General features: G+C 37.7%; 1 protein-coding gene across 3 annotated transcripts in view; it reads left to right on the plus strand.

The window, feature by feature from the left end:
- Positions 1 to 218: 218 nt before the first annotated feature.
- Positions 219 to 24,708, plus strand: part of LOC105490906 (patched domain containing 4) — a 221,955-nt gene continuing 197,465 nt past the window's right edge. The window contains exons 1-2 of one of the 3 annotated variants that reach the window (XM_011756879.3): positions 219 to 419; positions 742 to 1,327. In XM_011756879.3, the coding sequence (XP_011755181.1) occupies positions 415 to 419; positions 742 to 1,327 (591 nt within the window). In that variant the 5' untranslated portion in view covers positions 219 to 414. Of the gene's footprint in view, positions 420 to 727; positions 1,328 to 24,708 lie in introns of those variants that run through there. The other 2 variants (XM_011756878.2, XM_011756881.2) reach the window with 2 other exon arrangements.

Consider the following 24,708-nt stretch of genomic DNA (forward strand, 5'->3'; position numbering starts at 1 on the left):
TCTCTCCCTCCACGCCGCACTCCTTGGGCTCTAATTGCCCCTGCTCCAATGGGCCAGCAGCACCTTCACCATTTATTTCCTCTTCCATTCACTCCAGCGGGGAGAGGAGAGGGAACACAAAACTCTAAAAATAACTGTCAGCATCTTAAAAAAAGAAAAAAGCTTATCTGCCCCCCCACCCCCAACGTGCTCCCTCCCTTCTCCCTCCTTTCCTCCCCCCCAAGGCCCCCCCTTATGGGGCACATGTCTGCTTCTTACAACACCGAGGCACATGGTTCCAGTTAGGCACCGAACCCCACCAGGAGAGAGAGGAAATCCACATCTGTGGGACGCTCCACACGGAACCACCTCCAGCGAGGGAGGCCAGGGGACTGCAGCACCGAGATGAAGGGCTAGACCCAGGGAACGCTGCTCATGCGGTGAGAGCCAGCGCGGGAGGCGGCGAGGGCGCGGGGAGGCCGGGGAAGGGGTGGGCCCGGCGGCGCCCCCGCAGCGCCCGCCGCCCGCCCCCACGCGCGCTGTCGATATTTGCCCGCCTTGCTGCAACTTGCTGCAGTGTTTGAAAGAGTAGTAGGAGCGCATGGAGGTGGGGCCGGGGAAAGACCAGGCTGAGTGGTTGTGGGGTGAGCGCGAAGTGGGTGGGGAGGCGGCGGCGGTGGGGAGGGGGGACTGGCCCCAGGGGGTGGGATGGGGGAGAGCGGGGTAGCCCGGCGCTTACACATGTCACATGTGCTTTTTAAGACGGCCGGGAGCGCCTGCGAGCTGGATCTGGTGGAGGATGCTGCGGCAGGTGCTTCGCAGAGGGCTCCAGTCGTTCTGCCACAGGCTGGGTTTGTGCGTGAGCCGGCACCCGGTCTTTTTCCTCACCGTGCCCGCAGTCCTGACCATCACCTTCGGCCTCAGCGCGCTCAACCGCTTCCAGCCCGAGGGCGACCTGGAGCGCCTGGTCGCTCCCAGCCACAGCCTGGCCAAGATCGAGCGCAGCCTGGCCAGCAGCCTTTTCCCCCTGGACCAGTCCAAAAGCCAGCTCTATTCGGACTTACACACCCCTGGGAGGTATGGCAGGGTGATCCTCCTCTCCCCACCCGGGGACAATATTTTGCTCCAGGCTGAGGGGATCCTGCAGACCCACCGAGCCGTGCTGGAAATGAAGGTGAACCACAAGGGCTATAATTATACTTTTTCCCATCTGTGTGTGTTGAGAAATCAGGATAAGAAATGCGTGCTGGATGATATTATTTCAGTGCTAGAGGATCTCAGGCAGGCTGCCGTCTCCAATAAGACAACAGCCAGGGTGCAAGTGAGGTATCCCAACACTAAATTAAAGGTATGCTCTTTCTGCATGCTTCTGCCAATTAAAGAGGCAGCACTTCATTTCTTGCCCTAAACAAGCAAAGAAAATGCAGAGGTCTCATCCTTAAGACTCAGAAGCTAATGCTTCTTTCATTTCTGGGGGGGAAAGATGGGCAACTGAGTGAAGAAAACAGGCAATGAATGGTATGACTAGATACTAAGAAATTCAAGGCCAAACAAAACAAATGCCAAAAAATAAAAAAAGAAAAAAAAAAGCAAAATGAAAAAAAAAAAAAAAAAAAGTTGTTTCTGAGACCCTGCAATTACATCTTTGTTCAGGGTTAATAAATCAGTGAATGGAAGGGGGAGGGGGAATCCTAAACAATTTGTGGGATTTCTTTTCATTATGGGGCTCAATGTATTTCTTATTACTGATTACACATCCACCTGGTGTCATATCCACCTATTTACATCTTCAGCCTGGGTTGATTGTTAACGTGTGGGGAGTTTGTATTTTGGTGCCGTGTGATCGTGTGTCTGAAAGCAGTGAGTTATGAATGTAGTAGGGATTCCAGGAATGATGTGTAGTGTGTTTGCATAGCAAACGAAGCAGGAATTTTCTGTGTGTAAAAATAGGAATGTGCACCTAACTGATGCACTAGTTAACTGAGTCCAGTGATCTTCCTTTCCCATAAAAAATTCCAAATGAGAGCAAGATTATTACAACAGTTTAATAACAAAAGGAAAGAAAAAAATCACAGTCAGCAAAATTTACAAAGAATGGTTATGTCAGCATTAAATATATTGTGCTGTTTAGATTCTCAATTTAAATTTTGTCGCTCAAATGAGATTTCTAAACTAATTCTACACTGTCAAGATTGAGCTGCTGCAGGCAATGAGGCATGCAGTCTCCAGGTGACTGAAGTTTCAGGGACAAATGTGACTTCCAAAAGAGTCACTGCACCATTTGTCTGCTTGACCCTGTGCATGCCCAGAAGCTGCACAGCCAAGAACTCCTAAGACAGGTGTTTCCCAAGAAGAATAATTTTTTTTAATGTATGTGAGGATATGTGTGTGCATCTGTGGAGATAGTGGAATAAAAGAGACCCCAGTTTCAATAAATGAATGGCCTAATAATCACTAATTTGATATAGTCAGCATCTATACATAATAAAAATAACTTTTTCAGGAGTTTTGAGAGAAAAACATCTTTTTCCTAAATTGATGTAGAATTTAATGCACTTAGAAACTAGAAATTCCTCAGGAAACCTTATAACCTGCTTTTTTTTTTTTTTTTTTTTTTTTTTTTTTTAATTAACATGGTGTCCTCATTTAAATGGATCCAGAGGCTGACAAGGTTTTCAGCTTTACAAAGCTGAGCAACCCCTTGATGTTTAGTGAAACGAAACAGATGATTTACCAGCTTTAAATCTAGGTTAGGGTTTGCCTGCTTCAAACTTATTGATGGGAGCATGATGGATGTGTGGTTAGGCAGCATGCTTTTCATTTCCCGAATCCTTTTCCATCAACATTATTGCTTGCTAAAGAAAAGGATGTGGTGGAGAGGTAATCTTGCTAACCTATACTCTTTTAATTGAGTTCTTTCCTATACCAAACACCTGGAGTAAAGAAAGATTTGAAACTTTGTCATATTTAGGCTTCAGTTTGCTTTTCCTATGGAGTCAACTTTGCAGTTCATTAGTATGCATTATTGGTTGGGTGCTCTAGTGCTTGTATTCAGCAGTATCCTCCAGGTGTAAAATTTTTGTTCAATCAGCCACTGAGGAAATGTTGTTTATCTGGTAATATCATTATGCTATTTACAGTATAAAGTCCCTGAGGTATTCAATTTACTCATTTAATAATCATTGGTTATGCTCTTATGATTTACTAAATGCTCTTCTAAGCACGTGAGACAGAGTTTGGGGCAAGAAAAGCGAAGTTCTCACTCTTGTGAGTCTTAACAGTAGCAGTCTGGGTGACAGAGGGAGACCCTGTCTCAAAAAAAAAAACAAAACAGTAGATGTCAGTGTCCTCACCCAGAGTAACCTGCAAGCAGGAACGCTGCAATCTTTGAGTGCACCATTGATCCAACACCATGCTAGGCCTATAACAGGTGCTCCATGGAAACTTTATGCTATTTGGTGGTTGATATATATCTTACTAGGAGTCAGAGGGTAATCACAAAAGAAGGGAATCATTAATTACAAATGTTAATATCATAATAGCATAAAAAGAACAGAAGTATTACACATTAGCTAAAGTTCTTATTCTGCAATATTCTAGTATCTATCAATGTTTCCTCAAATGTCTTGTCTTAACTCTCTCTGCATGGCATCAGTGGGAGTCTTTCAACTATGTTTGGGTAAATTGGGCTTTTGAGGTCTTCTGAGAGCAATGGGCCCTCTCAAGTGTTCAGACACAATTTCACACAATACAAAATGTAATATTTAAAATATAATATTAAGAGTACCATGGATGCCTAGAATCTTGTCAAAGGCTCTCCAGGGGCTCCCAGGATCAGGACTCCCTGGCAGAGAGCAAAATGACATGACCTTTTGTTACATGTTATTTAAAAATGATTTTGGTTCCTGTGTTTCAAGGGCTCTCAAAGTATGCTTCTATGATGCTGATACATACTAAAGTGTGAGAACTCCTGGTGTACAAGATTTGAGGAAAATTTTTATATGTATATTTTTTAGCCTTCAAATTCATTTTGCTTTCTCCTGTTCTACTGGGTCACTACTCTTCCAAACTCTAACCAATATGAAAAATTTTAGTACCGGAAAATGCTATTGGTAGGCAGAAAATTAGGAAATTGCAGAATAAATAGTGGTGGCTGCATAACATGAGTATGAATTGGCAATTACTTGACATTAAAGAAGCAGGTCAGTGCTTAGGGACAGGCTGAAGATGTGTAAACACTGATTGACTGACAGAAGTGGTCAGAAACCTTTGTTATGACAACAGAAGGTCATCTTCCAAATATTATGAAGACATCCAGAGAGTCCTGGACACAGAGAGGTTTAGAACTTCTGATAAACATGATTATGTTGACAAGGTGATCCAGACAAGCAGGACACAGAAAGGTGCCTTCTGTGGAATTCCAAACAGAGGCTTAGATAAAGCTGGTATGAAAAAAGCAGCCATTGACTTAGAATACCACAGAAGAAATGGTACATATACACAATTTCAAAAGCTGTGTAGAAAAGATGCCAAAATCTAAAATCCCTACATCTATATGACATGACCTCTGCAATTATTCCCTTCATTATAATCTTTCTTTTATATTCCTCACTAGGCACACGAATCATATCATACATCGTTTCTGTACTATTCACTTTCCCAACCCCAACCTAACCTAGTTCTATGTAGATAGTATTCATAACAAATAGTCATTGATTAATTTATTGATTAATTTGCACACTTATACTGCTATATCACAAAATTATCATCACTTTTTATACTTTTGTGGCTTGCTTTTATTTTAAAGGTATTCTTTGCATTCTCCAACTGTCTTTAAAGTGCTTTTGACCCAAATATTTAGGGGTTATTTTTTTTCACCTATTAAAATATACACATCATACTATTGTATACGGTAATAGAAATGGGCAGACTGAATTTTTAAGTAAAATACTTATTATATTGTTGAAGTCTACCTCTTGATTTAAGTGAGATAGGCATTCAGAATCTTTAAGCAAGGACCGTTCTGGACTCTAAGAAATGTTTTCATTATTGTTCAAGGAGGTCGGGTGCTTACAGGTAATATTTCCCTGTTTTTAGGTAGGCCATCATAACCTCACTTTTCCACCTGGCTAGTTTCATGAAAACAACAATTCTCATATGTCCCCAGTTATTTATTTTGGCTGCAGTAAAGACATAAGTAAATATTTAAGCAGACAAATGTCTTTGGATATGGCTTTGATTCCAAGTCTAGATCCCAATATCCTGGCCAACAGTGAGAGAGAAATAAAGCAAATCTATTTCCCTGAATCCTGCCATTCCCATTATATTCCATTAATAACCACACCTCTGAACAGATGTTAAAGTTAAGTCAGTATGTACTTCAATGTACCACATTTGAAATAAGAGCAAAGATAGACTTTCCTGCTCCTTAACAGAAGACAATGTTTCTTTGGGTACATTTCGGGTACATGCTCCAGGTTTGGAAGATGTTGCCATTAATTATTTAGCTCCAATATCAATGGAACAGTAACTTAAGCCAACATGAAAAGTGAGAACCAGCAATACTTAGGGAAATTTTCAAGCAAAGTTATGCTATGGACTTCTTTCTCTAATTCTAAAACCATATAAGTTATACATGTCAGGATCTTCTCTGATATTTTGATTTAAGCTTACCTTTCTGACTGAGTAAAACATCACTACCTTACTGAATCTTCAGTTTGTATCCTACATGGTGCTAGGTGTTTTAAACACACATGCTATTTAATTTTTTAAAGTTTTTAAGTCAGGGGGATTATTTCTATTCCCATTTTATAAGAAAGAAAACTGAAGACCAGGAGGTTAAGTGACTTCCTTAAAGTCCCCAAGCTAGTACTTGCTGGAGCTTGGATTTAAATCTAGGTCTGTCTGGTACTGAAGCTCATATTCTTAACCACAATACTATATTAGATCCCACGACATCCTCCATCATTCTCTGTAATGACAACCCTTTATACTAAGAAAGAAGTAGGGCTCTAACTCCTGTCATCTGAAACCCATGATAAAATACCACTACTAAGGTTTCACACTATTTCCCTTACTTGCTCAGAGTGACTGGCTCATAAGAAGGTGACAGAGTGAAGCTTCCAGTTTGGGCAAATTCTTACTGTCCCCTTACTGTGGAGAGTTTGGCAAATTCTTCACTGGCACATGATTTCACCTTTAATATCATTTCCTATCAAGTCAGAACAAACCAAGGTAAGGTAAAAATCAGCTAAAAGTAGATTCCTGTAACCTAGCCCAAAGTTTTGAGCCAGTGGCTTATGTGCCAAAGAAGCTTGAGTACTCCTGGCTTCAAATGGCCTGAAAAAGTAAAATTGATGGGATAGCACAATATGCTCTACATTAAGAAATATTCAGGAGACCTGGGTTCTATGAGACCCAGGTTTCTGTACTGGTTAGAACTCTGGGTTCTAACCTCAGTTCTTTAAGGATCAATTGTGTGACATTTGGCAAGTCTCATCACTGATGTAGGTGTCAGCTTCTTTCTCTGTGAAATGATAGAGTTAGGCCAGGGATTGTCAGCATTCTTGTCAGCCAATCAAATTCTATGATTCTTAGGTACCATTCTACCATAGAGTAGATAATTATCATTATAGTGGATTTGGGGGTATATTCTAGTATGTTTTTCTTCTGGAGTTAAGTAGATGTGCTTGCTTCCAGTTGAATGATGCTACTGAAAGACTTTTTTCATAGCACCCAACTGAATTATTGTACATATTTTTCCTGGCCATCCTATTGGGATAAGTTCTTTTATTAAATTTTTCTGAACATCCAAAGTGGGCTAAAGAATTGCTTGGCACTGGGGTCTAGCTTCTCCTCCTTGGTTTCATCAAGGCCTTAAAACCAGATTTAAATCTGGTTTTAAATGTTTCATAAGTACTTTTTTAAGCTTCCTTTTATTTTCCTAAGTCAAGGATTAAGAGAGGGTTTAAAAAAAAAACAGGACAGAAAAGGGTTATCTCCATTCTTCTTCCCATTTCCTTATCTTCGGCTTATCTGATGATAATTTCCTTTAGTGGTTCAGGACCACTAAGGACTTGGGGTGTCAGTGGAGAGTAGAAATCAAAGAGACATACACATCATGATGGAGGTGTATAAGGAGACCAAGATCATCCCCACCCTGCCAAAAATACCATACTTATTTCCCTGTCCTGACACCATAAGCAATAATGCACCCTAACCATTTTTATTTTCTTAATTTTTTCTACTTTAAATAATTCTATATTGTAATTGAAGCAATATTTATGTTTCATTTTTCAAAATATATTGTGTATGGACAATATTTTGCATTTTAACCCATTAGCGATTACACCGTGATTTGACCACATTGCTTTTAAATCTGTTCTAGAATTGACCAACTTTTGCCCAGACCTGTTTCAGATACATCCAGACATATGCTCAATATAAATATTTTTAAAAAATAAATCTGAAATTTCCAACCGCCTAGATTTGCCCAACACACATTTGATTGGACAGCAGATCTATTTCTTCCCTAACTTAGCTAAACAAATCACTCAAGTCTCCTCCCCAGGGTGGAATCATGGAATGACTCATTTCTCTAGAGTGTTTCTGCCAGTGTGCTGGTGGACAAGGGTACATTTATAACGGCTCTGGCATGCAGAAATATTTAGGCAATGGTTCTGACTTAAAAGCATGCCAAATTGCATTGTAAGCCACAAAATTAATTTCAGTTTGTTTTCTAAGACCAAAGTGTTTTGTATAGACCAGCAGCATGAGCACCAACTGGGAACTTCTTTGAAATTAAAACTCCCCAGGTCTTACAAAAGACCTACTTATCAGAATCTACATTTCAACAAGCTCCCTGGGTGATTAATATGCCCCTTTGGGTTAGAGATTCTCAGATCTAAAACTCAAGGTTGACCTTAGCACTCCTAATTCATGATGTGATTTGGAAGACTCATATACTGTTGAGACTGAATATACCATAAGAAAATATGGTAATTGAGCCTCTCAACATATCATTTATCATGGTGTTATCTTGGAAACACCAAAGAGATATCTGGAGAATTATCAAGAGGCTGTTCTACATTGAAAAACCCTCATCCCTATCACCTACAGTTGAGCCTGTCACCTGGTTAAGCTTTAAGCTGATTACAGTCGTTCAATGTTTTCTAAAACGGTTGAAATTAAATCTAACCATCTCTTTAAGAAAAAAAAAATCAGCAGCATTTTTCTCAAGTCCCTTTGCTGTTATTTCACAGTAGTGGCAGCATTAAACCCTAGTTACTCCAATTATGTTAATATTATGTGAGAACACAACATATAGGCACTATACATGGGAGTAAAAGTATTTGGAGGAAAATGAAACACAAAATTACAGAACAGTGTACCTTTAAAATGGCATTGTAATTTATGCTTTTTTTCAGACAGGATTATTATGGAAGAGCCTCTCACTGAAATCAAGGCTCATTTTCTGTCATTGAGATGAATTCAGGGCCTCTGAAAGGTGCCTGATGAACAGCATTCAAAAATGAATGGGTTGTGTTTAGTTACAGGATTTGTGTTGGAACAGTCAATGTTTATCTTCTGGAGCTCCCCTCCCAACATGCAGAGGACTCACCTGGGATCTTCTAACTTTGCCGTTTCAAAGGCTGAAGGCAGGTCAGGCACGGTGGCTCATGCCAGCAATCCCAACACCTTAGGAGGCTGAGGTGGGCAGATCATTTGAGTCCAGGAGTTCAAGACCAGCCTGGGCAGCATGGCGAAACCCCATCTCTATGGAAAAAATACAGAAATTAGCCAGGTGTGGAGGTACACATCTGTAGTCACAGCTACTTGAGAGGCAGAGGTAGGAGGATGCCTTCAGCCTGGCAGGCTGAGGTTGCAGTGAGCCAAGATTGCCTCACTGTACAGCCTGGGCAAAAGAAGGAAACCCTGTCTCAAAACAAAATAAAAAGACTGAAGATAGAGCATAAGTTCTGGGTTCTAGAAAGCCAAAAAGGTAAGTAAAGGGCTCTCATAGCTTCAGAAGGTTCTGAAAGATCAGGTGTTCGTGACAGATGGAGGTTTGATTGGATGTTAAGGGTTCACCCTCAAAGTTTACTCTTCCCTTTAAATTTGAGCTACATTCTCTTACCTCAGTAGGTCTTTTAATGACATGGACAGTGAGAATGTTCAGTTCTGATTGTCAGTGCAGGTCTTACTAACGTGGGCAAGACAGATATCGTGTGGGTAAGATTCAAAAGCCATTCACATACACATTCATTTAGGTAACTATTGAGTCCACTAAGTCTCAGGCAATGTGTTGGCCACTAGAGATTCAGTGAGAAACAAAACAGATGCGGTCCTTGCCCTCTGGGGGCTTGAGTCTTGTTAAAGAAAACATACACACCCAGAATCACACAGATAAATTCATAATTACAAATTATCATGGATGAAAAATACACGATGCTGTGAGAATAGAATACCAAGTTTGGGGGTAAAAAACCAGTTTTCTTGAGAAAGTGACTGTGAGTGGAGATCTGATAGGTGAGAGGGAGTTAACACACAGGGGTGAGTTAAGGTTAGAGACAAGAAAGAATATGATGGAGAGGACACGGTGCCCTAGAAGCACTGAAGGAAAGACACTGTGGATATAGGTTAAAGAGTGATGGTGGTGAGTGCTGAGGGTCATGTAATGAATTTCTTGAGAGTCAGCATAGGTAGCATCATTTAGGTCAGGATTTGTGCATCCAGATTGTGTTACATCTCAGCTCTACCCCCATTAACTCTATGACTTCAGATACTTTTTGATTGTTTGTTTGTTTGTTTGTTTGTTTGAGACAGTCTCATTCTGTCGCCCAGGCTGGAGTCCAGTGGCGCAATCTCGGCTCACTGAAACCTCTGCCTCCCGGGTTCAAGCAATTCTCCTGCCTCAGCCTCCCAAGTAGCTGAGACTACAGGCACCCACCACCAAGCCCAGCTAATTTTTGCAGTTTTAGTAGAGATGGGGTTTCAGCATGTTGCCCAGGATGGCCTCTATCTCTTGACTTTGTGATCCGCCCACTTCGGCCTCCCAAAGTGCTGGGATTACAGGCATGAGCCACTGCACCCTGCCCATTTTTTAACTTCTTTGTAACACTTCCCTCATAGTAGCCCTTACCTCACAGTACTGAGTGTATTAAATCAACTCATAATACCTTAGGCAGTGCTTCTCATACTCTAATAATCATCTAAGAATCTTATTAAAAATGCAGATTCTTCTTCAGTAGGTCTGGAGTGGGGTGAGAGTCTGCATTTCAAGCAAGCTCCCGAGTGACACTGATGGCGCTGGTACATGATCCACACTCTGAGTAGGAAGATTATAAGGTGCTTAGAACAGCACCTGGTTCATTATACATTCTTAACAAATACTAGTGCATTAAGTTATTGAGCATTGACCTTCTGCCCTTATCCGGAAGACATGGAATTACCTTCTTTTGAATTCATGATTAGATTTAAAAATCATTTTTGTTTCAACCCTCAAAGCTGAAAATCTTTCCTATTTTTGGTAGTCCTCATTAATTCCTTAGTAAGTGTAATAAGATGAACATAGACCCTTCTGCCTTTTGCACTGAAGAACTGGAGCTGCCTGCAGGTCATCATTCGGAATGTGACCTCTTTGCTAAGGACAGTAAAAAGTAGCAAAGGAAGATCTCTTCGACCCTTGTCTCAGTGTGCACTGGGTCCGAAAGTATTTTCAAGGTTGAATTTTTATGATATTCTCAATAGAGCTAGCCTTGACCACTCTCTTCCCTCTTGGTTTTGTGATGTTATGGTTCTTCTATTCCTCTGATGGTTCTCTACCATTTACTGGCTCACTTTCTTTTCTATTCCCATAGGCATATTTTTTAATAAAATATTTTTTCTCAGAATCCATTCTCTTAATATTCTCATTCAAGCCAAGCATCTGCTATTGCTTTCATGTCTATAACTCTTTCAATGGCATCTCTATGTTGCCATTAACTCAGAGTCAGTATCTCGGTCATCTATGATTAAGTTTTCCCCACTCAGTCAAAACATATAAACAGTAATATCTAATAATCATTCTACAGCAGTAGTTCTCAAAGTGTAGTCCTTGGACCAGTAGCATTGACATCACCTGGGAACTTGTTAGAATTGCAGATTCTCAGACCTAATTCGAGATCTGCTGAAACACTGGGGGTAGCACACACCAAGCCCTACAGGTGACTCTGATTCCAGTTAAAGTGTGCTCAGTCTTGGCTGAGTGTAGAAATCATTAGTGGAGCTTTAAAAATACTGATTTCATGGATCCCATCTAGAGAAATTCAGATTTAATTAACCTTGGGATGACCCAGGCACTGTGACTTTTAAAACAGATTACCAATGCTCAGAACCAAAGTCTCTTTTTCAAACATATTTTCATTTTCATTCTTGACTGTCTCAACCTGAGGCCTTTATTGTCATTTGTCTATTTTATTTAAGTGACAATCTAATCTTTCTCACTATAATTTATCATGCTTAAACCTAGTCTATTTACAAGATCATATGAATCTCTTGATTATTCTCTTCCTTAACCAACTCTTACAAGCACGTCCCATTTCGGGAAGAAAAACTACAAACTCCTGACCGTTGAGAACTTCCCTTAACTCAGCCTCCAAATTCCCTTGTAGTTTCAGTTATCGTTACATCAAATGCTGCAACAAACAAAAACAATCACATCCTGAACTTTCGTAGTTTCTTATCATTATTCATACTGTTCCTTTTGCTTGGAATTTGTTGCACAGTCAAAATCATACATATATCTTAAAAGCTGAGGCCTTAAAGCCACTTTTTCCATGGAGCTTCTCTAAGTACTTCCAGAAGTAGAAAGCATTTTCATGTACTTGAGGTAGGTAGTTCCCTTAGTCTCCATCTAACTTGTGTTATAAATATACAGTGAGTCTCTACTAAAGTACAAGTGTATGTGCCTAATGAACTAATAAGACATTTAGTTTTCTCTGCATAAATTAATTTGCCTGGGAGGATATGATCAGCAAGAAGGTCTGCAGGGCAAGTCCTTGAAGGAAGCTATAAAGGAATCGAATCAAAGCCCATTCCAGTCAGTCTGATATCCTATGATTTGTCCAAGCCCTGCCTACAGAAAGATATTGAAAGCCATTTTCATGAATGGTCCTGAGATACATGAGGCATGAGCAACAGCTTTGGGCTCAGAAAAAAAAAAAAAAAAAAAAAAAAAGACCACCAGAAGAGAGGGAGGGAGAGACTTTCTACCCACCTGTACACAGCATCCATGTGGCTTCAGCTAAGGAAAGGTTGCAGAGAGCATAACATGGCTTGGGCACCTGATAGGTTGCCAAATATAGCAAGTAAAAATACAGGACACCCAGTTAAATTTAAATTTCAGATTTTGTTTTAAAGAATAACATTTTGGTATAAGTATGTAATAAATATTGCATTCTTTACTTATCTGAAATTCAGATTGAACTGGGTGTGCTATATTTGATCTGACAAATATGGCACCATGAGAGTTTGCAGAATCACATCTGGAGACTTCAGCACAGACTTCGACGTCACATGGTCACCAGCACTTGCAGTTCTAACTCACAGCAGTGACGATCAGCCAGAAGGTTAAAGAGGAAGACCATGAAAGTTCTAGTGGACACTGCTGAAGCATATTCTATATTCTAAGGACCCCTAGAAATGCATAGGTGAAGGTTTGCAGGGGTCAGAGCTCCCATCATATTCAATAGGGATGCCAGCAAGTTAAATTTAAGTTACTCTTAATATGACCTCTTTTGTATACTCTGTCCTTGAGAAACCCAAGTTACATTTATTGTTTTAATATATCCAAGAAACTACACTCAATTAAGATTTCACTGAATCCAAATGCCTTTTGTTTTATATTTAACTATGAGAAGATAGAAACTATTTATACATAGGAAAAATTTGATTACTGAAAATAAGTGACAGGCACATATTAGTGAAAAGTTACAGACCGAAAATATTAACAGGCTAAAACCTGAACCCCTAGACAGTATAGGTTACCCTTTCTATGTATGAAAAATTTCATTAAAAACAAATGTGAAGCATGCTGTTAACATTTGTACTACAGCACTAATAAATATATGTGTTATTTAGAGCCCTTCTTATTTTCCTTCAAAATGATGAAGCTTTTGAAAGTAGCCTTTTACAAAGCCTTTGAAGATAGGTATTGTATCTCATTTACGTTTATAGCCTTCTCCACATAATTTAAAAACAGTTTTGCATATAAGAAAGCCTTCAGTAAATGACGGATGAAATGAACTAAATGTAAATGTATTTGTTTAGGAAGGGAATTCTCATTTAGTGCTGATTCTGGTTGCCTGAATCTATTTAATTCAACATTTACCATACTTTTCCACTAAGAGTGGGAAACATTGGATACCATCCTAATATTCCATATGTGGCTCTTGCATAGTACCCTTCCCTCATGGGAAAAGCCTAGCTTGTCATTTCTCCCTTCCCAGGAACTGAGTCTTTCTGTACGATTCAAAGTAGGGGACAATCTCTACAGGGCAAAGATCTGGGTAGGTGAGGCAGAGCTTGCATAATAGGGCATGAGGACAGGGAGAGTAGGGTGCCAGTAAGTGCCCCAGGAGACAGATACTAACCCTGAAAGAACGCCTCAGGGGAATGAGGGAAGCTCAGGGTTTGAACTAGTTTAATGACCCCATTTTATAGATAGAGCATACCTCTCTGAGGGAGTAGCACATAAAACTGATATTAGCAGCTTGGCTTTTATTTTCATTTCATTCTTTCAATCATTTTCACCTTGGGGATTGTTTTTAAGGAATTGGATTCTTTCTAGGTTGTGAGTTTAGACTATTTTATTAGCCAATCACATCTTATCAGAATATCTCTTCCAAAGCAATGTTCAAATTTATATTTTTAGAGTTAATTTCTCTTAAAAAGTGGTTTATAAACTGATGTTATCTTACTCACCTTCGTCTTGATTGAAAAATATTTTGGTAATTAATAATTAACTTGATAAGAACTTCGCACTCCCCATCTTTCTCTCTCAGTTCAATATCCTGTGAATTCATTGACTGGAAATTTATTTCCAATCTTTACCTATAAAATACACAGTTGTCATCATAGGGTGTGTGTCTTTTTTATCCTATTTATTTTTATTGTTTTATCATAAACTGATAAGCATCCATTGACAATCTGACCCACTTAGACTAAAACAACAAATGTTTTTACTGGGTGGATCCTGTTTCTTGCTGGATTAATAGGGGAGCCAGTTATTGATCGAGTCTGTCTGTAAAAAAGTTTAAATAATGATGAAGTAATACATAAGAAACAGACAAATCTATGAATCAAATATCTCCATTTCCTTGCATATGACTTTGGATGTGACACTTAACATCTTTGTCCCTCAGCTTTTCTGGGTTCAAAAAAATGGTATTGTTAGTATCCACCCTACAGATTTTCAAAAATTTTAGCACTTGGTAGTTTTTAAAACAAATTATAGCTAGTTTTTATTAATATAAACTCAGAATCATAACATCACTGGAAGGTTAGGAAACCATGTGCTAAATCACTTACCATCCCCACACTAATTCTATAAAAAAAAATTCCAGACTTTAACTATAAAATACACAGCTGTCATCATAGGGTGCATTTTTTATCCTATTTATTTTTATTGTTTTATCATAAGCATATTTATAATCATTTTACTGGTTGCACAAAAGGTCATCAAGTAGTTGTGACATAATTTACTTAACCATTTATTGTTATCTTTAGAATACTTCTGGGGCAGTGTTTTGGCACTGAAATTTAAAATCCTTAACAGACATAAGGAAGAAAGTAAAACCTTCTGACTTGCTAATAGAAGCTGTAGGGAAAAATAATTCTTATATGATTTAGAATGTTGCTTTCATAAGTTTAAACTTATAAAACTTACACTTTCATGTAAACTTAAGAAAGCAAAGTATAAATATAGGCCAACAAGTTCCAGGGGAGCAGTAGTCTCAAGAAAAACCTTGGATAGAAATTAGGAGGACCTGAGTTATTTATAGGCCAATGCCAACATGCTGTAAATTGCTTTGTTAAGGACCACATCCAAGATTAAGCTTCTAAGAATACCTTGTGGCTTATCCTATTACAAAGTAATTTTTACTCCTTTTCACTTGGTATAGTTCAATGATTCTTCAAAGAAACACTTCAGGAACGTTCCAATTATGTAATGCCTGGGGCCCCTCTTAAGATCAATGGAATCAAAATATCTGGGGAAAGAACCCGAGCATTGGCATTTTTCAAGATTCTTGAATGATTCCAGTGGATAGCCAAATTGAGAAATACTGAAGAATCTGAAACTGAAGAAAGATCCCCCTATCCTACCTAGCTCTTTTGCAGACAGGATGAGAGGATAAGGGAACACTATAAAATAGGACCCATGCTGCTTCCCCTGAAACTCAGCTTCAGGCCAAGTTTGGAGTCTCAAGGGAGAGAACATCTGCCCTGACACCAGGTACCACAGTACCATTTTCCTGCCAGGTAAGTTGCCTCTAAGGGAGCTCTGTAGCTAAATGGAACAACTTTATCCTTTCCTGTACTTCCCTAATCTATAAATATTGGCTAGACATATGGTGTCTTAATCAATTTGCTATGCTTCTAAGATGTCCCGGATTGCTTATCATTGGGAAAATATGTCCCTAGACACTTTCAAAGGCATACTCATTTAACACATTAATGCAAGGAGATTCATTTTAAAAAGTAAATATGTAGACTCGTGGTAAATATTTGTTATGTTGATGACAGGGTCAAAAGTAATACATTTTCATAGCTTAATGAAGTAAAATGCTAAAACTTAATATAGACTTGTGATTTTTATTAAATTGTTATTAGCTCTCTGATTTCCGTCAAGATAAACTAAATTCCTACACATACTGAGATGGTCAGTGTTTGTGACTTTGCAACTAATTTATTAATATTATCTGTTGTTAATCTATACTTTTGATAAGCATATAGTAAGAGATAAGCATATGTCAAATTAATGAAAGACAAAGTGAATTACTCTTTGACTTTTTAACTATCACGTTTTGAATATTAAAAGCATGATATTAAAGAATTTTAATCAGGCTTAGCTTAAACAACACTTACTTGACATTCTTCAGCCGAATTGCGTGTTTTCTGTCTCTTTACCTGCGAACAAAATGTTATACTCTTATTCTAGATGTATTTACTAGTTTTAGCAAACGTGAGATCTCTAATTCATTCATATAAGGATCCTGGCTTTCCCAGTTCAGTGTGGCAAGTCAACTCATATTCAAACAGTACTAACATAATATCTAATTAAAGGAAAAGTATGTTCATTAAAGTGCAATGAATATTTAGAGTAGTTCCAGCTACACAGAAGCCATAATCATCCAAGTGCCCTTCTTGGGTCAGTAGAAAGCTTTTCCATTAGCAGACCAGTGGGTTCACAAATCATTTACTCCCTCTCTTATTATTTTTAAATGGCAATTATAAATCACTTAATACATAAGATGAAAGGATGTTTCCCCAGTCAATATGAGTGATGTAGTATACACCACTGGTCACTGGTAACTGGAAATTTTACATTACAAAAGGAGAGCCAAACATTTGGTACCCCCTCATCACCTTTATATTAAATCTCTATCTTTGACAGAAAGGCAAAAGCACTTTACATAGTTGAATTCGTATCTGCCTTATATTTTGCAATGCCATATAAAATAGGGAATTAACTCCTCTTCTATTTACTGCTCTAACACATCTCTAAAGATTTTAACTTAAGCATCGTATTTTGTGCATAGAGTTTCACAAGATGCATCTCCAAAAATTGTGGAGGGTTATCTCATCTACGCACTTCAGGAAGCTCTGTTGTATCTAAATTTCCTTACTAAGGATGACTTACTCACTATTTAATGTCTTTCCAGAAGAAAATTTGTTCTCATATCTATTTCAAACAAGTGATTGCTATTTGTTATTCTTCTAGCAAAGAAGAAGAACCTAAGTCATTGCTTTTTTTTTACTTGAACTGTCCTTTACCTGTGACCTTGGAAATGATAATTATATTTTCTTAGCTTTCACCTCTCTGACAAAAAAAATCTCTCACACATAGATCTCATTATCAACCTCCCACCCTTTTTGTTTTTAGCTCCTGAAACATTAAACTTTTAAGTTCAAGAAATTGATGCATCTCCTAAGTGTTAAACACATATGATGTGTTATTTATAAAGATATCCAGGTGTCTTCTTAACTTTCTCCTCCCTGTATTTGTCTTATTTCAATGAATACTTTTCTCAATAGAGATGTATTCTATGCTTACATTGTTTCAGACACTGTGCCTGGCACTGGGGTTATAGAGATAAGTCACAGGCTTTCCTTTTCAGAAATGTACAATCTAGTCAGGAAAGAAGGCAGGTAAATAGGAAGTTAGCAACACAGTCGGGTAACTTGAATCTTAAAAGTTAGTCCAAAATGGTCCAGAGTTCTAAATAATGCAAAATTGTTGTTACATCAGATTCAACCTCCTCAAGAGCTCTATAATTTTTTAAAAATGGGCTTTACCAGTTGGTGAAAATCTTTCAGAGCTGCTTATTTCAATTGGTAATAAATGTTTTCTTTTTCAAAATTTATTCATTAAAATTGAGGTCAATGGAGAGCTGCTCTCTGCAAGCAGGGAACTATTTTGCTATGATCAGTTACTCTGAAGGTTATGAAGTCAGCATAAAATCCCAATAATGCTATAGACTTAAAAAATGAATACAAAGCAGGAAAATTTTATGGGTATGGACCAAGAAATATCAAGATGAAAAAACCTGAGGGTTATTAATCATCCACAGGACCTGGCCAGAAGATTGTTGGATAGTGGAACTTTCCATGACCCCAAAAATTATCCTCCCTTTGGTCTTTTTTCCCTAGTGTGTAAGAACTGTAAGGTAACTGTGGGACTGTTTAACAAGCAAACGTGAAAAATATATATATTCTTATTCTTATAAAAGAATATATGACTTCTTTTATAAATCCTGAAGCATCCATAGCTAAGATGGTAAAATTATGAAGTAACTATAGCCAAGATGTTGAGCATTTTTAATAAGGACCAAGAACAAAGAGTTAATTCCTACTTTTGTATTGGGTAATATCTGATTTAATAAACATCTCTGACTTCATGCCTACTTGGATGATTTATCAGCATTTTTATTCCCATTAAACAAAGGGGGAGTGATTTTTATACCTTTAACAAAACGTCATGTTAAATCTTTCTGGAACAGGATGGGTAAAAATAATCAACAAATGTTATCTCGCAGTTTACTGATTGAAAGGTTGTTTGATGTGTGTTCCTGAGAATTGATGTTCATCTACAAACTGTAGGACTCCAAGTCTCAGTGTTAAGAAATATAAAATGAAAATGTGCATTTTTCTCTTTTTCCTTAAGGATTATTTTGTACTAGCAAAGTGAAGTACAGCATTACACAACTGTCCAATTAATTCAATTATCATGAAGAGAAAATCTAGATATTGTTATCTGACTGTGCTAAGACAACACTTTTGTTTTAGTTGTCTCAGTAATTATTTGGCTCTGTATTTTGTTTACTTTAATGCAGACACAATAAGACTTCAGGTTGGGAAGTCTCTTTCTTTAAATTTTTTGAAGACAGGGATAGGTCAAGTCTCGTCTGATATGGATCTATGGGAGCAGTTCCACCCTGTAATGGTGATGTGTGCTCAATGGACCAAGTGCTCCATGTCATTTGGAACAGGACCTGCTCCAAATAATGTGCATGAATTTATTTGGTTGTCACCAACAGCCCTTAGAGCACTATATTATTCTCATTTTTACAGTAAGAAAACTGAGGCACAGATAGTTAAGTAACTTATGAAAGTCTACTCAGATTGGATGGATCCAGTATTCTCACTGCAGCACCTACATTCTTACTCATTCCTAAAGCATTGACCAGCCATATAGGTCCCTCAGTCTTTAGTTTCGTTGTACATAATATATTTAAAGTTGTTCTTGATAGTTTTCATGGGAAACTCAAGATTAAAAGTGGGAAAGGATTTACTGTATCATAAAATTCATTCTTACTTAGAACTAATGAAAGAATATTCCCTATAGCATTTTTTCCAGAAGCAAGTTAGTCAGTTTTATTAAGTTCAATTTATGTGCACCTCATTTAATTGATCGAATTTCTGCCACTTTTCTTGGAATACTCATCTAAAGCTCTAATAAACCTGACTAATATCGTGACACTTCTCTATTATAAAACTATTTCTCTTTATTATGATATTCCCTTATTACTTTTTATATTAACAACGTAGAATGACCTTACATAATTCTTCTTTTCTTAATAAGTCATTTTGATACCTAGTTTTCATTAACAGGCTAGAAATCGAAAAACACAACTTGGCTTTGTAGAATAGAAGCTAACGTAAACAGACACATATTTGATGTAGTTTTACACTGATGTCTTTCTGCCACAAATTTTGACTGGGGGAACTGGTAGCCAAAGTTTTTCTTATCTTGTTTAATAACGACTACACTGAGAGTACCCAAAATATTTGAAGATATGGTGAATAAATATTTATGGAGTCCTTACTGATAATAATAGATTGTGTGTTACCAAAGCAGTATGAAATAGTACCTCAACCAGCAAAGAATTTACGATGTAGTTGACATGTCACATATATACAGACAGTCTACAAGGCAGTAAATGCCTAATGAGGGATGCAAGCACTACTTGCTATGGATAGGAGTTTAGAGGAACAATGGATCACCTTTATCTTTCCCCAAGGCTTCTAGGATGAAATGAGATTGAGCTCATTCCAAAAACAAAGGTGGGAATCAGGTGGAGAAATGCAAGAACACTTTGCACAAAAGAAGAGCCAGTCTTTAGAGCATGCTCACTTGGGTGGTAAATCAACATTTTTATCCCCATTAAACACATGAGTGCATTATTTTACTTTTGAGAGCTAGGCAAGGTAGGCTAATTAAAGACACAGAAGGCCATCTTGAAACAGCCCAATGTAGGACCCTCAAGTATTTCAATATTTCAGAGAACTTGAAACATGTGTAAGTTCTCTCTAAGTCAGGGTTTCTTGACCTTGGCACTATTTAGGGCCAGATGATTCTTTGTTGTGAGATTGTCCTGTGCATTGTGGGATGTTTAGTAGCACTCCTGGCCTCTACCCTCTAGATACTAGTGGCATCCTCCTCCTCCCCCAAGTCGTGAAAAACAAAAACAAAGTCTCCTAACATTGCGAAATGTCCCCTGAGGCACAAAATTGCCTCCTGTTGAGAACCACTGCTCTGGGATCTATGAACATTGAGTGAAATAGTTCTCACAGATGTCTCTGCCCGCAAGCCATTAAGAAAATCATCTTTGTACCTCACCTGTTTCCTCATAGTGAATGTTGTCAACCACCTTCTTCAGTGGTCTCAGAATATGTGTCTTCTATGTCAAAAGTACACAGGCCACTTGGCAGGAAGCCAGATTCTACTCTCTGGAGAATTTCTGGGATGCCCAGTGAAAGCCACTAAGAAACGCTCACTAAAATATATTCTCCACTGAGGAAAAACTCTCTAAGCTTGTTCACTTGTGAACATTGTAGTCCTATTTAGATTAGAAACCTATTTCAATTGTAAATCCTGTTGGTCTGGGAAGCTCAGCATTTAGGAGAGAACACAGCTGGTGCTTCCTGGATGTTAAATAATTCATCTTCCTCATTTTGGAGAGTGAGAAACAGCGAGCTGAGATGCTAAATCCTTGGTAATATTGCAAAACCTAGTCACTGGCACGAAGGAGGGAAAAGGCCTACTAAATCACAGAGGCCATTCTCCACAGCCTTAGGGGAAGCTGTAGAAAAAATGCTATTTGCTAACTTGACTTTTCCCCATTTTGGCAACATAGGGAAGATAGGTTGCCCTGAGAGAGTTTTGTGAAATTCAGTTAAACACAATCAACCTGTTATAGGTATTTTGTATATTGTCAGACCTATGTCTCTCAGCAGACAGTTCATTTTTCAAGTGAAGTATTTTGACCTTTCTAAAAAATATTTTACCCAGAGATTAGAGGATAATCATGGAAAATGGGGAACCACCTGCTCAATTGCAGTTGGCAAAAAATAGATGACATTTGAGTGACTGCTTGATGATAAATATTTCCCATTAAAGTTTCAATTCTCACATTTGGCTATTTATTGCATAATCTATTTTAAGCCAAATTATCCTAGTACCTGCTTTAAGTGCATCTAGCATTTTCATATAACCCTGGAAACCACATTAAATTCTCCAAAATGCTCAGCTTCTTCAACAGTGTTTCACAGTAGCTCATTACCCCTTTTTCAGGTAACTAGTAATCTTAGAACTTCTATTTCTGTTACATGAAAGAGATATTTTTTTTTACTAGAATGCTTATTTTATATCTTAAAGACACAATATCCATTTTCATATATGACAGAATTCATATGTATACTATTACATTTGTATGCTCTTATCTTAGTCACATCAGGCTGCTATAACAAAAATACCATAGACAGAATGACTTAGACAACAAAGATTTATTTCACACAGTTGTGGAGTTTGAAAAATCAAGACCAAGGCACTATCAGATTCATGGTCTGGTGTGGGCCCCACTCCCTGGTGCATAGACTGCTCTTTTCTCTCTGTGTCCTTGCATGATAGAAGGGGCAAGGGAGCCTTCCAGGGCTCTTTAATAAAAACACTAATCACATTCGTGAGCACTCCACCCAGATGACCTAGTCACCTCCCAAAGGCCCCACCTTCAGATATCATCGCATTGGGGATTAGGATCCCAATATACTAATTTTGGGGAGAGATAAACAATCCATATCAGCTCAGTTCAATCAAGTGGCATTGATTATGGGGTTCTCCTGAGAATTTACAGTGCTGAGTGATCTCAAAAATCATTATGTTTTGATATATGCTGCTTAACTGGTTGACTCCATGTGACATAAACAATCAAACACATTTTTTCATTGGTCCAATTATGTAGTTTTGCATTTAGGTCCACTGAGAGTAAATGCAGAGAAAAGTAAAAGGTAATAATAGAAGTCTACATGCAACCATTGTGGTTATCAAAGCAATGCAAGTTTCTAAGTGATAATTAGAGGGGGATTTTCTTGGGGTATATAAATAGATAAAAATTGAATTTCCTAACTGGAAGCTGGCCAGGAGTGGTTTGTAACAGCTATATTCTCTAGAAAAAAACACTATAGTCATTATAACAAGAGAAGGGAAGGGAGAGAGTTCTACCAAATAAAATCTCAGTTTGGGTTCATTTATTAAACTTTATTCTCATCTCGTAAGAACAAAGGGGGAAAAAAACCATTCTGGTGATTGGACCCATGGGCCAGGCATCCCAATATTCAGGCTCTCATAGTGAATCCAAGACATTGCAAGTAATATTCAGTTTATGACAGTGGGGCCAAGGGAGGTGTTTTGAGCATCCACACTATTTTTTCCTTCGTGATGTTTTCTTCAGAAAACATTTAGAAGTTAGGAATATAACCTGAGCTACTATAGCTTCTTAATAACACAGATTGCTTTAATATGCCCCAAAGAGGAACACTTAATTCAAACAAGCCTTCATTTTAATATGTTTCAAATATTTCTTCCTTGGGAAATTTTATTTTATGTGCACTTTCTTTCATTTGAAAGTCGACAAGTTGTATCATAAATCAGATGTTATACTGCATGACAAGATACGTATTATTAAACAAGTTGCAGGACCTCTTAAAAGTCAGAACAATTGAGAAAGCTGTTCCAAAATAATATCAGTAAGTTTAGAAGTGTATAGAATACAAATTAAAATTGCTGAAGAAGTTTAAAATAAGGGTCCTTGGAAGTAATATAGATAATACAGTTCAAGCAGCCGTGTATAACTAACATTAAAAGGTAGAAAATAATCAATCCATCCTATTAATTGAATATATATTCATTCAATTTAAACTGAAATCATGGTGCTGAGACTATAACTGACACTTCTAATTCTTTCAGAATCCTATTCAGGGGAGACTGGGAGAATTCACTCAAAAAGCTTCGTGGGAACAGTGCTTCCCCCAAAAGCTACTTCCATCTTCTGTTATTTTGTTTCTATAAAGGAGCCGCTCCAATAGGAATGAGTGATGTAAGAAGACTTAAACATGGTCAAATGTCTGGGAATCAGTAGCCCAACAATATACAATGAAAAGGTCTTAACCATGAAGTAATGACATTTAAAAATTAGCTAAAGTAAACTCATTCAGACATAGCAAGTTTTAGGATTATTTTCTGATTCGTTCTCCTAAGTAACTTACATTCATTTGTCCTCTGGTATTTACTCTCCAATTTTCCATTTTCACTGGATGTCTGAATGTCTAGTTCCAATGAATTGTTAAGTAAACAAGCTGGCACAGTCACAGCTATACCAAGACATGGCAAGTGCTAAGGATATAGCTAATATTCTTGATATGGATTTTAAATACACCTTGTTAAACTTTTGTTTAGCCATTCATTTATTCAACAAACATTTCAGTAAGATTCCCCCATATACTTGAACCTATGCTGGACCCTGAGGGAATGAAGATGCGTTAAACTCAATCTCTGTCCTCAAAGCTGCAGAGCTGAGTGGGGGAAAAAAAAAAAATATATATATATATATATATATATATATATATGTGTATATATATATGTGTATATATATGTGTGTATATATATGTATATATATGTGTGTATATATATGTGTATATATGTGTGTGTGTGTGTGTGTGTGTATATATATATATATCTGGAATCAGACCAACTTGGGATTGCATCCTGGCCTTGTTACTTTATAGCTGTGTGATATTGAATAAATGATGTTATATCCAAGCCTTTGCTTTCTTATTTTAAAATGGGGATAATTATAGGAAATATCCTATATATCACTGGAAGGACTGAAATGAGACATGCTTTTCAGTGTCTACAACAAAATAAGAAATGAGTAAATATTAGCTCTTATGCTCTGAAGGGAAGAACAATAAATAAAAATAAATTCAACAAAACCACAGAGGTCTCTAAAATGGGAGTGCTAGGTATCTCTTGTCACCTTAAGAAAAAGAAGAATGAAAATGAGCCATCTTTTGTGGGTAGAGGCATTGCTAGAATAATCAAAACCTGAGACTTTAGAAATATTACTACTCAAACACTTTTAAATGTGATCTAGGAAATACTCTATTTCTCACCTCTGCTGTTAGAGAAGGGAATAGAATCAAACCATAGTAAAGGATTAGGCCACAGAAAACTTTCTGATTCTAAAGGTTGTTAGTAAAAATTAATAACTCCACAAAACATATTTTTAGAAGTACAGCATGCAGTTGTCTCTCCTGGATAATTTAGATGCAGGGCTGACTGGAGCCAGAGGGGTAAAATCTTGAGGATCTTCCTCTCCTCCCATGATTGATATAAGGATGATATGCAGAGTTGACAACTTACAATAAACCATTGTGGCAGAGATGGAAAGGCTGTCATAAAAGGTCTGGAGACATAGGTGACAGTTGTATTTCTGTAAGAAATGGGGCATATTCTGTAATGTGTGGGATTGCATAATCTTTCAAAGGTTTGATGTGGAAACAGTAAGATATAAATTCGGTTTGCAAATTCTGTCTAGAATTGCAGCCTCTAAATCTTACGGTGCTATTCCATTGAAGCCCAATGGTATGACTGCTGTTTGACAGGATTTTGAGGACTTCATCATTTGGAAT

Source organism: Macaca nemestrina, chromosome 5, assembly GCF_043159975.1.
Source record: "Macaca nemestrina isolate mMacNem1 chromosome 5, mMacNem.hap1, whole genome shotgun sequence".
In the NCBI taxonomy this organism is placed as follows: Eukaryota; Metazoa; Chordata; class Mammalia; order Primates; family Cercopithecidae; genus Macaca; species Macaca nemestrina.